This window comes from Notothenia rossii (genome assembly GCF_949606895.1).
Source record: "Notothenia rossii genome assembly, chromosome: 4".
NCBI classification, from domain to species: Eukaryota; Metazoa; Chordata; class Actinopteri; order Perciformes; family Nototheniidae; genus Notothenia; species Notothenia rossii.
In genome coordinates, this window is record NC_136902.1 from 79,660,396 (window position 1) to 79,673,482 (window position 13,087).

The 13,087-nt window shown below is 41.5% G+C and overlaps 2 protein-coding genes across 2 annotated transcripts; one reads left to right on the forward strand and one right to left on the reverse strand.

Moving 5' to 3' along the window:
* The first annotated feature begins 45 nt into the window (after positions 1-45).
* rilp (Rab interacting lysosomal protein) lies at positions 46-12,926 on the forward strand. Its single transcript, XM_079678413.1, has 8 exons — positions 46-678; positions 2,315-2,438; positions 4,225-4,346; positions 9,327-9,512; positions 9,837-10,006; positions 10,147-10,272; positions 10,531-10,629; positions 11,662-12,926. The coding sequence occupies exons 1-8, from the start codon at positions 340-342 to the stop codon at positions 11,777-11,779; spliced, it is 1,284 nt and encodes a 427-aa protein (XP_079534539.1). The 5' UTR covers positions 46-339; the 3' UTR covers positions 11,780-12,926.
* LOC307037506 (zinc finger protein 862-like) lies at positions 4,357-9,320 on the reverse strand. Its single transcript, XM_079678412.1, has 2 exons — positions 6,483-9,320; positions 4,357-6,118 (listed from the first exon to the last, which is right to left on the reverse strand). The coding sequence occupies exons 1-2, from the start codon at positions 7,713-7,715 to the stop codon at positions 5,420-5,422; spliced, it is 1,932 nt and encodes a 643-aa protein (XP_079534538.1). The 5' UTR covers positions 7,716-9,320; the 3' UTR covers positions 4,357-5,419.
* Positions 12,927-13,087: the final 161 nt, after the last annotated feature.

Sequence of the window (13,087 nt, forward strand, 5' to 3'; positions counted from 1 at the left end):
TCCTGCAGAGTGGACTGCAGGAGTCCAGTGGCTTCAGTCCAGCCTTGATCGTTCTTTGCTGAGAACTCGATGTTCTTCTATTTTTTTTTTCTTGGCGTTGTTCTGAGCAAACATAAAAAATGCGTGACGTGTTGTTTGCAGAGCAGACAGTCAAGTCCAGGCGTGTCTTCAGCATGGGCTCAACAATATCCGCACTTTAATCTCTACACCTGCACTTTTATTTGTTACTTTGACATTTTATGGGGCTTTTTTTTTTTTTTTTCGGCTGGTTGACATGTCGCGCTGACAAGCCACTCTCGGTTTCGAAAGGTGTCAAAGAGCATGTGAAGGGACTCAGAAATGGAGGCACCTGAAGCACACTCGGAGAATCAAAACACAGAGGGCTGTTTCCAAAGGACCTATTCAGCTCTAACTGTGGACAATGTTTATGAAATAGCTAAACTGATCGGCACCGATGTGGAGAAACTTATCGATGGCTGTGGCAAAGACAGCGTCGTGGGTCTTGTACCGAAAATAGTGAAAGTGCTGGAGCTGCTGGAGAGCTTCGCCTCCAGGAACCATGCTCACAAGCTGAGGGAAGAGGAGCTGCTAAAGAATTTCGAAACCATACAGCTTCAACAGCAGAAGAAACGTGTGGGAAAGGAGAGCGACGAGGCCAGCGAGAAAAATGAAATACGGGTGAGAGACGTGGGAGATTTTAATCCTCCCAGCGTTTTGGAAACACGCTTCAAAGCAGTGCATATATAAACCTTTATATATACAGTCTATGATATAAACCCACCGTGTGTTACATAATCGGTTATAAAACACTGTATTCCCAGTAACTAACGGAGAGGCCAGAGGAACCACTACTACATTAAAGGCTTGTGTGTAGTCAAAATAAGTTGAGTTCTTACGCTGCAGTTATTTCTTGAACCGTCCCTGAAGTTGCCTGATACACACAGTACTGTGCCATGCTATCACTCATGGAGGCCCATCAATGCAATCAAAATATATCAAGCTAGTGTTAACCTGAAATACCAGCCATGCAGCCCCTTGTCGTCAGGGCAACCGCGGCAATGACAGTTACTTGGCTAACGCTGTGTTGACATTTAAACCAGTCATAATGAACATTGTTAGGTTACTATTTTCTCACAATTTATGTTTTTATAGACAAACATGTGTATGTTGTGCTGTGCTCTTCCACACAGTACTGCTATTATTTAGCTTTAACAGGAATAGATTATCATAAGTGAATAGATGACGATCACTGTGACACTAACGTTAGCTATTTAGCTAGCTACTAAGAAGCCAGCTAGCTAGCTACACAGCATGCAGGTAAAATACAGATAATTACCCCCAAAAAAGCATATTAGCTGAAGCCTCAATTCACTTGTTATAGCAGACTACTACCATTCATGATACAAACAACCTTGAATTAATTTGTTATATATTATTTAGTATGTGTTATACACTACAAACAGGACATAGGAGGCCACTACTAGGTATTGTAAGTGGTTTGTTGATATTTAGTTAACAGACACTTGAAATAGACAATATGCACTCTAAAGTATGTTATTAAGGGGTAACAGGGCCTCACTTGCACAATTTTGCCCTGGAGCCCCATGCAGGTTGGCTAATCCAGCTATTTGGTATTTCCACATTGCCAAATATCCAACCCCATTCTGCAAAGTACACAAAACAGTCACATGGTTGTTAAATATAATGTTAGCGTGCTATTTTCTGTAGTTGCAATGGAGTATATTTTTTAAGTCTCAACAAGGCTTTTATTTTATTAAGTTGTTGGTCTAGTTTATATGGGACGTAGGGCAGGCATGCTGCTGTCGTGCTGTGAGATGAGTGACATAAGTGGTCAGAGGGAAGTTGACACTGTACTTCTCCAGGGGGAGCCCGCCCTTATACTATAATCATTATGGTTGAATAACACGACAAAGAAGGCCATTGTTGTGAAACTGTATTCCTCTTTCAAATAGTTTTGTCAAGGCAAAGCCATTCTTTTTTTGACATGTTAAAACATAGTGGTAACGTCTGTTTTGTGCTCTAAGAAAATGTTGTCATAAACATTGCAGAGAAAGTTAATTAAGAGGTGTGGTTCTCGGAAATAAGTGTTTTCTGTTGAGAAACATTTCAACAAAACATCTGTAATGACGCAACAAAATAGTTTGCTTGGACACAGCCTGTTTTACCGAAGCCAAATTTCTACATGCACAAGAGATTTTAAGAGCACAAAGGGAAATTACATCGGATCTTGTATTTGTATTCACCACATCTCCAAGATTTTGTTTTTACAATCTGTGTTCAATCCTCTCATCAGGAGCTGCAGCAGAAGGAGCAGCAGTGGAAGACGAGGTGTGAGGAGCTGCAGGTCCACGTGCAGCAGCTCCAGGACGATAGGGAGGAGCTGCAGAGCCGGATGAAGGGCAGCCATGCACAGGAAGGTGGGCCCCCAGCATTTTAAAGTTAAACGTTAATCGGGACTGTTCCTTAAGTGACTTAACAACTTACCAACATGTCAACAGGATGAAAGATTCAGGTCACAACGTTTGTAAGTTATGTAATATTTGTTAGGCATTAGTATGATGGCTACGAGTGTGCTGAAGTAACTTTCCATTACACCTTTACTTCAATCATGGTCAGACCCTGTACAACACTTGTGTCAACCCTCCCCTCTCTCATCCAGTAAACATTTTTCCAAATCAGCTTCTGAGTACTTCATTTGAAAAGCAACTATTCACATTTCTACACTACACATTGTTAAAGTACTCTCCTCATAGTTCTCACCTCACCCCAAACAATGTAGATGCTGCCACATTAACTTTTTATAAAGCCTTGGGGAATAATGAGTTCTTCTTCCATCCCTAAGACCCATTCTGGATTGCCATTAGCTATTTTCTAAAAAAGCAAGTCCACCTCGAGGCTATCTGATTATGTTGTTTCCCTACATCCGTACAAAAATGCACATGTATGTAGCAGTGGGTTAACATTCATATGCGGTGAGGCTGAAGCAGTCAAACCGGGCTTAACAATGTTTATGGTGAAGTTATTTTGTGGAGTGAAGTAGCAGAAGTTGTCATATATTGGGGAACACTCAAAAGAGGATGGTGTTTACACTGCAAACCTAAAGATCATGCAATGGAGAAAAACACATATAAATATTAACATTATGTTATAGAATGAAAAATGTGTGCCTATTATAGTGTTTTCCATTCATCACATGATGAATCATTGTCTCTTTGAATATAGTTAATTATATGTTTTGTGAAGTGAAACATCATTACTTTTTGCTTGTGGGTACTGCAGTTATGTTTGAAAAGGGGTGGAGTCCCTTTGCTGATTTGCTTTCATGTACTGACAGGAAAACACGATGTTTTAATGTTATGGGATTTATTTGAGAAGAGGCAAGATGGCAGCTGGATGAGATTATTTATTTCATGTTGCTAATGTGACAGGCTCCCACGCTTCACTAAGATGAATTAATTTGTTTTAAAGGATATTATAATATAGTATTTAGTTTACAATACCTGACTTATTGTTTCCTGCATTGCCAGTAAGTCAGTTTATCCAAATTATAAAACATATAATATTTATATTATTTATTGGATTTGGGTGAACTGAACCTTTAAGTCTGTGTAATATCAAGAATGTATTTCAGGCCCCTTTGTCACTCCTACAACATGTTGTTTAAAGGTCCCATGTCATGGACATTTCTACTGATCATAATTCCATTGTTGAGGTATACTAAAATAGATTTAAATTGTGCAATTTTCCAAACTCACATTGGTTTCTCATACAGCATCTCTGTACAGTATGTGTATTCACTCTCTGTCCTAAACGGCTTGTTGGAGCTCCTGCCCCCCCCTCCCTGTGAGCCCAGTGTGCTCTGATTGGTCGGGAAGTTGCGAGGCTCGTTTTTGCGATCTGCTGTGAGGAGCGGACAGGCTTCCGGGTCGGCGATACAGCGAGAACAAGCGAAACTCATCCTGAGCACACACAAACACTCACAGCCGAAGTAAAAACAATAAGTGTGGCTTGATGTTGAGTAGGAAAAAGGTTTATAACGCTGTGAGCATGGGTCTGCGGAGAGCATGGGTCTGCGGAGAGCATGGGTCTGCGGAGAGCATTTCTCCGCGATCCCAACTTAGCTGCCCGAAAAACGTTTACCCATTTAAACAGTCGTGGCAGATACCTTTACCTGACCCTTTGTATTTTTGTGTTTGTGTGCAGACCGTGTCCAGCGGCAGGAGCGAGAGGTGATGCTGAAGCTGAAGGAGGTGGTGGACAAGCAGAGAGATGAGCTGAGGGCCAAAGTCCAGGAAATAACCACCATCTCCAAAGAGGTGGAGGCGGTAAGGAATATTGATGGAAGGCGTGTGGTGCAGTGGGTTGTGCGTTGGGTTGTCTGTTGGTGTTCGGATCAGGGGGTCACACAGGTTCAAACCCCACTGCAGTCAGCATGTCGTTGTGTCCCTGGGCAAGACACTTCACCCCAAATTGCTCCTGTGGGGATTGTCCACAGAATGGATTATGTAAGTCGCTTTGGATAAAAGCGTCTAACAAGTAACATGTAATGTAATGATGAAAATGATTCTGTGTATGAGATCATTCATGCTCATCGGCAAGATAATATGATTGATGGTCACTAAGGCTTTTAGCCTGAAGAGCAAAAGTAGAAAGGAAGCTATATTTGCTTCAAAGCACTGACACCTGAACCACTTGGACGCACGTACAGTATCATAATACAGTATTTATGGCTGTGGCTACAAAGGTCAGTTCCTTAAAGGAATGTGGGGTTTTCTCTTAGAGCAATAAGTGTTTATTATATTGCTATCATGCTACGTTAATATGACATTTCACATGCAACCTCAAAAGCAAATTAGCATCAGGTAAAGCATACCAATAAACACACTTGGAGATATGAAGTTTGTTGGAGAAAATGGGAAGAGTGCAGAGATAATCCATAGTATTTACTGAGGTTAAGCTGCACTTCACACAAGTCTGGGCAGAGTTTCCTCCCCCACACAGCCAGGGCTCTAGACTAACTTTTTTCCCCATCCTCCCGGAACCGTCCCGAAATACAATCTAAGCCGTCCCGAAATTAATGTGGACCGTCCCGAATTTAAAATATTAGTTTTTCTATATTATCATTAGTTAAAATCATTCAAAGTGACCTTTAACATAAATACAACATCATACAAATCATTAGATGATAATTCATCAACCTTTTTATTTTAGTGAATCAGTCAAACACATAAAAAAATAATATATTTTAAAAATACACAAACAAGAAAGTTACTCCAAATGTAATCCAGTCAAGTCCCATCCAATTAACAAAAATCCAACACTCTGTCCTGAAGACAGAACCCAGAGTAACCAGTAACCAGGATGACTGTAACACAGTCAGGAGACCTTGACACATTAATTATTCTTGGAACTGGGGCCTTCTGTTCCTGCAGCCACTACTCCACCACTTGGTGACCGCTTTCTCTGCATTGAATTGCTGTGCAGGAGGGCCATGAACTGAGATGTGCAGGAGGAAGCTAAGCATCTCGTTAGACAAGCAAGACCTCCAGTCTGACTTAATTCTCTTCATGCTGGAGAATCCACGCTCGCAGCAAGATGAACTCATGGGGAGCACTTGTGTGATCTCCACTATGACCTTCATTTGCTTAAACTGGTCTTCCCTTCCAATAGCACCCGTAAGTAGCCTCTGCCACAGCACCTGGGGTTCAATGTGCCTGTAGTGACGCTGTACGAGGACTTTCAGGTCAAGCCACTCTCTCTTAGCTGCCTCTCCAGACGTAAAGTCCTCGCATTCTGCAAGGATGGATTGGAAATGCTCCATTAATTCAATGAGCTCCGCATTGCCAAATGTCGCCAGTTCAGCTGTGTCTTCTGGCCAGTTAGACAGATCAAAGAGGGTGGAGGTTGCCTTCAGAATCCCTGTCTCCAGATTCCCAAAGCGTGCTGACAGAAACCCACACAGGTCGTTAATGAGGCGGAGCTTTAGTGAGTTGAAGGTGGAATTGTCCGTTTCCCTCCTGTTGAGCTGGACATTCTGCCAGGTGTTTCCAGGTCCAACCTCATCAAGTACCTTCTGGAGCCTTGGGCCTGGGTCTGTCTAGGTTTGTAATAAAAGGAAAGAAAAAACATTTTACTCATTGTAATCCATAAAATGAAAATGTTTTAAAGTATGTTATATTGTGACTATAATAATTAATATTTGAAATGTGTGTAATATATAGAATATTTACTCTGATGATGTTGATAATGTCTAGACTTCCAGGCGTACATTATTGACATTTAAAATATTTCTTATTCTATAATAACAGCACAAAATGCTTCCACAGTTTTTCAATAATATAATCACAAATGACAATATCTTTATAGTTTTTCATATTTAGGGATTATATAAATACCAGTTTTACCAATTTGTATATTCAATTGTTAATGTTCAACAATTAATCAAAAAAATCTTTACTGACCTGCATGGCTACAAGTGACAATGTTGTTGTTTGTAGTCCATCAGAGACCATCTGCAAGGTCAGTCCATCCCTCTGAAACAGCAGGCTGAGCTGCTTCAGCTCCTGAAGAATGTCCAACACCAAGTGAATGAACATCACCATCTTGTACTGTGTCAGGGACCGATGAATGGCACGTGCTCTCCCTTTCATTAAGGCACTAGCTTCCCTGTCATTCGGATCACTAGCATGGTTCTCAAAGTGAACCATGGTAACTTTGAAGTTTTTCACCAAACCTTCAAGGGCCCTGGACATATGTGGAAGCCATCTTGTCCCATCAATGTTACCTGGTTTGACCACATTTATGCCCATAACTTTCCCAAGTGCATGGAGCTCACGGGAAGCTTTTGCAGAGTGGGAGTAGTGCTTGTAAACACCATTCAGTGTTTCCTTCAATTCAGCCAGCAGAGGCACTGATTTGATGCTGTCAAGCGCTGACAGCTCCAGTCTGTGAGCCACACACCAGATTGGTACAATTGAGGGACACATTTGTTTCAGCTTGGCTGCCACTCCATTGTGAACTCCCATCATCACAGATGCACCATCACAGCCGAAGCCAACCATCCGGGATTTCAAGTCTTGCTCAGTCAGGCCCACATTCCTCAAACCAACAAGTATTGCGTCAAGGATGCCTTGGCTGTGGGCATGCTCCAATGAAACAATGTCCACAAATTGATTGACAGGTTTGCCATCTTCCACATATGTCAAGTAGACCATCTCCTGATCTTTCACGGATCGGTCAACACTGGAATCGGACATGACAGAGAAGAAGTGTGTGTTTTTTAGTTTCTCCACCAGGTCATCCTTCATAGATTGACCTATGGCCTGGACAAAGGTGCGACAGGCATTGTCGTTCTTGTAAGTGTCACCAAGGTCCAGACCATTTTTGAGATGCAAGTCAACTAGGCTTGGAAACATGGTGAAGGGGGCTTCTTCTTTTGCCACAAAGTAAGCTATATTAAATAGCTTTGTCATCTTTTCTCTGACATTCTCTGACATCTTTTGTAGGACACAAGCCATGGGTGTTCCGCTTGGGTTTACTTTTGCAGCCTGAGCACCTTCGCAGTCAGAATGTGATGTCGTTTTGCTGTGTTCTTGGAGTGTTTTTATCCGGATTTTGCCACCATCCACACCAACAAAAAGGTTGTTCCCCTTCGCAAGACTGGGAAAAGCACGACAGCTTTTGCAGAACATCATGCCTGTCTCTGCATCAAATTCAGCAAATGGGAAGGTTTTCTTCCACTCCGGCAACCATTTGCGTTTTCTTTTTGCCTCATATTTGTTTGAGCTAGAGGCATTTGAGGCAACCTGCAAATAGAAATGTAAAAGTTGAACAATTGAGTGTGCAGCCTACATTAGTGTGTGTGTGTGTGTGTGTGTGTGTGTGTGTGTGTGTGTGTGTGTGTGTGTGTGTGTGTGTGTGTGTGTGTGTGTGTGTGTGTGTGTGTGTGTGTGTGTGTGTGTGTAAACAGCCCCGCGGCGCCCCCTCGCACACTACCCATCCCTACATGGGGAGAGGCGCAGCATATTGCTAAGAAATAAATGCGATGGAGAGTTCTCATCTCAGCCTTATTACCCATAGGGGATGAAGAGGAGTAATTAAATAAATAAGTGGTTAAAGTTAGAAACATGATCTGAACTGTTGCGGAGTTTTGACTCCTCATAGTTAAGGTAACGTTATCGTCATATCACTGTGTAAAATGGCTACTGACTGGTTAGCTAGCGTTAACAATACATCAGTCTGACGTTAGTTAACTAACTGGTAACGTTAACATTAATAAGAGCAAGCTTACCTCATTGACTTGGGTTGAATTCCCCGTTACAGCTATGGCTGAGGCCGGCGCTCCAGGGTCTGGTTCTGCTGTGCGTTTTCTCGATGTAATGGTAAAAAATTGCAGAATTCCTCCACGGGATGCCATTATTATTGTACATCACTCAACCCGCGAAATACACACACTCAGAACGTAGCTAGACCCGCGAATTCGCGGGCCAGGAATTCGCGGGTCAAGCTACGTTCTGAGTGTGTTTGAGCTCGAGGCATCACAGACAGCTGTGCGGGTGGCTGACAGCTGTAGCTACGTACTGTGTGTGTGTGTGAGTGTGTGTATTTTGCGGGTTGCTAAATGCTTTGTGCGTGTGTATATGTTGACAAGGAGGTTTTAATAACTGTGTGCTAAACAAAACGTGCAGTCAGTTTCATTTTCATCGCCGTTCGTAGTAGAGTTAGCAGGGTATATTTTAATTTTAACTCTCGTCCCAAATCCGTCCCAACATTTTTTTTAATCGTCCCCGACCCTATTTTTTTCGTCCCCGGGACGACGGGAGGTCCTTAAGCTCGAGCCCTGCACACAGCCATTGTGTGTGTTCTTACTATGAGAGTTTGCATGAGTATATGCGTCTGTATGTGTGTAACGACCACGTGGTTTAAATCATTTAAGTCATGTGCGTTTTGTTGATGCATTGCTTTGCTTTTTGCTCCGTCAGTTGACATGAGATGAAAAACTGAATTAGTTTCTCTGAACTAGTCCCTCTGTTCACTTAAATGGATGCCTAGAATTTTTCCGTTCTTAAAATGAATGCTTTGTGTGGTTTCATTCATTGCCCTGTCCTTCCCCCAGACCTTTTGATCCATATCCCACGCATGGGGACATTTTCACCCCACTCTCCAATGCAGAAAGATTGTGTGTGTGGTTCAGCCCTGGCTTGTTAGTGTGGAGTTTAACTTTCCTTACACCTGGTTGGCAATATGGATACTATCTTGTGTGTTATGATTTAATAAGTATTGTTAATCTGTGTATGTGTGTGCAGCTCCAGGAGCAGTTGGAGCGCTTCATGAAGACGAATCAGGAGCTGCGACATAAACAGAATGTGCTGCAGGCCCAGCTGAAGAGCGTCGTGGAGAGGAAGGCCGACATGGAGGCTGACCTGAAGGAGAAAACCAAAGAGATAGAAAACCTCCAAACCCAGCTGGACAGAACCAACAGCAACGGCCCTGTATGACTCCTATTATGTTTCCTTTATTTCATATCCAAAAGATTCTTTGCTGACTGTTTTTCTCATTTACATTTGGTATAAATAATTACATTTACTGAGATGCAGGTTAAAATGTGTCTGGACAATAACTAATTCTGCTGTTTGAAGCATTCTGTAATGTTCTGGACAGGAGCTGAGGATTCAAAAACTTTATTTAAAGCTTGTACTGCTGATGAGACTCCAGCCGCTTTAGACCTACTCCAACCAAATGCTTGTCATTCCTCCTCCAAGGAGCTCTAGACTTGTAGACTGAAGTTTGACCTTTGACCCTGTTCTGCCAATCAGTCAAATAGGAATGAAACCGCCTCGGAGTCAAAGAAACAGTCCACGGTTGAGCAGAAGGACCCCGATCCGCCATGCTTCACCAAGAAGGAGGTGCGTGGCATCCTTTTCGAGAGGAACGAGCTCAAAACCAACCTGTTCCTGGTTCAGGAGGAGCTCAACTACTACCAGAGGTGGGTCTGCTGGAGATGATTTGCCATCAATCTGAGAGCAAGCTTTAGTCGAACATTTGAGCAATTCATGGACGTTTGTGTATGTGGGGGGATACTGTCTGATAGCAAATGGAAATAAAAATGATTGTATGTTTCTGCAGAGAGATCCTGAATGAGGAGAGGTGTCCAGGTTTCCTTTTAGAAGCTGTCCGCTCTGCTATCAAAAAAAAAAGAAAGCTCATCAAGGCAAAGATGCTCGGGATTCCTGCCAACGATTGCAGCAGCAGGTCTGTCTGATCATTGGTTCGCCTGCTTTATCCATAAACAATGAGCCTGTTTAAAACTGTTTTATTTAGAGGGATCAAATCTATGAAACATTTTAGTTTTTTTTTTATGCATTTCCTTTTTTTAAAGCATGGAAGATAGCTTCAAAATGAATAATGGTCAAATACATGTTAAATGAAAGGCCTGATTTCATGGTACTCTACATCAACCACATAAACATAAATCAATACTTAATTCTCTATTTGATTTTTCCTTGCCAGTGATGAGGAGGAGAGGAGTTCTCTCTTTGGGCACACAGAAGTAGACGGGGCTGATGTTGATGACACCGAGAAACCAACTGAGTCACGCATTCGAAACCTGTGAGTACACATCTGCCCTGCACTGCACTGCTCAGACTTGTAACCACAAAGCTGGCAGCATCTGTCCCTTTGATGTTTTTACAATAAGAGAACATTGGTTCATTTCTGTGCATGCATGATTTTAAAGTGTTGTTTACCCAAAAGTAAACTGACTTTAGTGACCTGAGACAAAACACAGGAAGTGCTCCTCTAAAAGCTAGCTGATACGTTTGAATGTATCTAGTGTATGATCCCTTTTGTTAGGTACAGGAAAGCTCAAGATTATTCTAGGCCATTTGCTTGAAGCATGGGAAATGTCAGACATTTCTGAAGTCCTTAGATGGATTTGAACCCTGTTGTCTGAATCTTTAGGTTATTTACAAACTGAAGCATGATGCCTAACTTACAACATATACATTCTTAAAGTGTTTTATTTGAGTAACATGTTCACACTAAAACTGCATTTCGTTGACCTGGTAGTAATTCAGCAAATCAACACAATTAAAATAGGCTTGTTCTTCATGTTAATTTACTCGTACCCATAGATTAGGTCTGTCCTATGTTCCGATAGAAGAGGATGTTAACCCCCATCAACTCATGAAGATTACCGGTAGTGACTAGAACATTGGAAATTCCCTTCACTTCTGGAAAGTAATTGTGTTATAGGGGAAGTCTCTTGACTGAGAATGAGATAAAGTAAAACATGTGTCATGATGATGTTGACCTGTCTCTTTATTAGAAAAAACAATATTCTAATATATCTGTTTGCATTTTGCATGGTCCCCTTCTACTGTTTATCTAAAAAGAAAAAGAGACACAAAAGAATATTCTTATTCTTTGGAGCCCAAAGTCTTCAAAGAGATATAAAAAGATAGATTCAATAAATAATCAAATTGAAAGAAAGAGCAAAACAAACATCATCTGTGAATCATAGCAATGGTTTCAGCTCTCTGCTCACTCTGTCGCTGTCCTGAGAGTCTGGACTATTTTGAGCTGTAATCCCTGACAACCTGTCTGACCCAGCCTGTCTGTTTTCTGCCCTGCCGGCTGCAGCTTTGGCTTCCTGACGCGGTCGGGCAATGGACGGAGCCCCGCCCACATCAGCAGCTCCGCCTCCAGCTGGGAGATCATCGGAGACTCAGAAGCCAGCGTGGAGACGGGGCAGCAGTGACCGTCCCCCCTGAGCCTGGTACCCACCACAGCCTCACCCTTCTTCCCTTAGTCACATCTCCTTCCTCGGCTTGTAACAGAAAATGTTGCAGTGACTCAGGAGAAACATAACAAGGACATTTGAAGGCAGCCCCACACAAAAGCACTTAGTGTGAAGAGAAAGTGCAAACGTGTTAAAGAAACTTTATTTTGATATGAATACTTTCATTTCCCCTTTTGTTGATTACTGGAATTTATAAAAAGTATATTTAGTATACTGGTACTACAGTATGTGTGGTACAGTGTACACAGTATTAAGAGGGGTTCTTTTGCTACTAAACAATATTTTGTATGAGTCCTTTTATCCTTTAGGGTAGAGAAAAATTGGCTACACATCAATATTTATATAGATCCTGAAACAATTTTTACAAAAACCAAAGATATTACAAGGTTAGCTTTTTCCTCTCCTGTGTTAAAGAAAAAAAAGAAAGGAGTATTTTAAGTTCACCTCGGTTCCACAAGAGGGCATTGTTTCTTTTTATAACTAACAATCAAGATGTCACCATGAAGCTGTTATGCAACTTTACCTCAGTAGGGAAGATTTTACTTGTGTACTTTTTTAATGATTTAAAGGAATTTCATGCTCAAGAACAAACAAAGAAAACTGTACATTACCAGTCACTTCCAGCATTGAGTACACTTTAATCTCTTAAGCCTTAACTCAATGCTTGTATTGTTAAATATATATTTTCTCAATTTCAGTCATTGCACCACTCAAAATATTTGGCTGGTGTGTGCCTGATGCCGGTGCCATAAATGTGTGTTTGTATTTGTGTGAGTAAACGCGTTCATTGTGGCTGATGTACCAGCCGCTGCAGATTGGTTACGTTAGTTTCCACCACCATTTGCTGACTAGTTACCCTAAAGTAACCACATCTAATCCGTCTGCTCAGTCCAAATGTGACCAGTGGTGTATTTGAGACAATCTATGACCTTCCAATCAAATCATGTTTTCTTAAAATGCTTTGTTCACAATACATTTTTGTAAGAATGTTGTTGCTGACAAAAATATTTAATATTTTATCGATGAAATGTAGAACAATTCAGACTGTGATAATGAAAACTGACCTTTCAATTCAATAAACACAGAATTGTATTGAATATAAAAATGATCTCTACCCATTTTTTCCCATGATTCAATTGATTCAATTGGCATTGTGCACTAACTGTTACTGCTGTTGAATGAAGGCAGAAGTAATGACATGATTATCTTTGGTCCAGACTTATAAGGAGTGCGTTCTTCATAATTTCCTGAATGACTGTCAACAAT

Bases quoted from the DNA above. Each gene is read 5' to 3' on its own strand.
- rilp (XM_079678413.1), top strand. From the start codon at position 340: ATGGAGGCACCTGAAGCACACTCGGAGAATCAAAACACAGAGGGCTGT. The intron at 2,439-4,224 runs GTGGGCCCCCAG...GTTTGTGTGCAG, and splicing joins GGGCAGCCATGCACAGGAAG to ACCGTGTCCAGCGGCAGGAG. The intron at 10,007-10,146 runs GTGGGTCTGCTG...ATGTTTCTGCAG, and splicing joins GAGCTCAACTACTACCAGAG to AGAGATCCTGAATGAGGAGA.
- LOC307037506 (XM_079678412.1), bottom strand. From the start codon at position 7,715: ATGATGTTCTGCAAAAGCTGTCGTGCTTTTCCCAGTCTTGCGAAGGGG. The intron at 6,119-6,482 runs GTCAGTAAAGAT...TTACAAACCTAG, and splicing joins TGTCACTTGTAGCCATGCAG to ACAGACCCAGGCCCAAGGCT.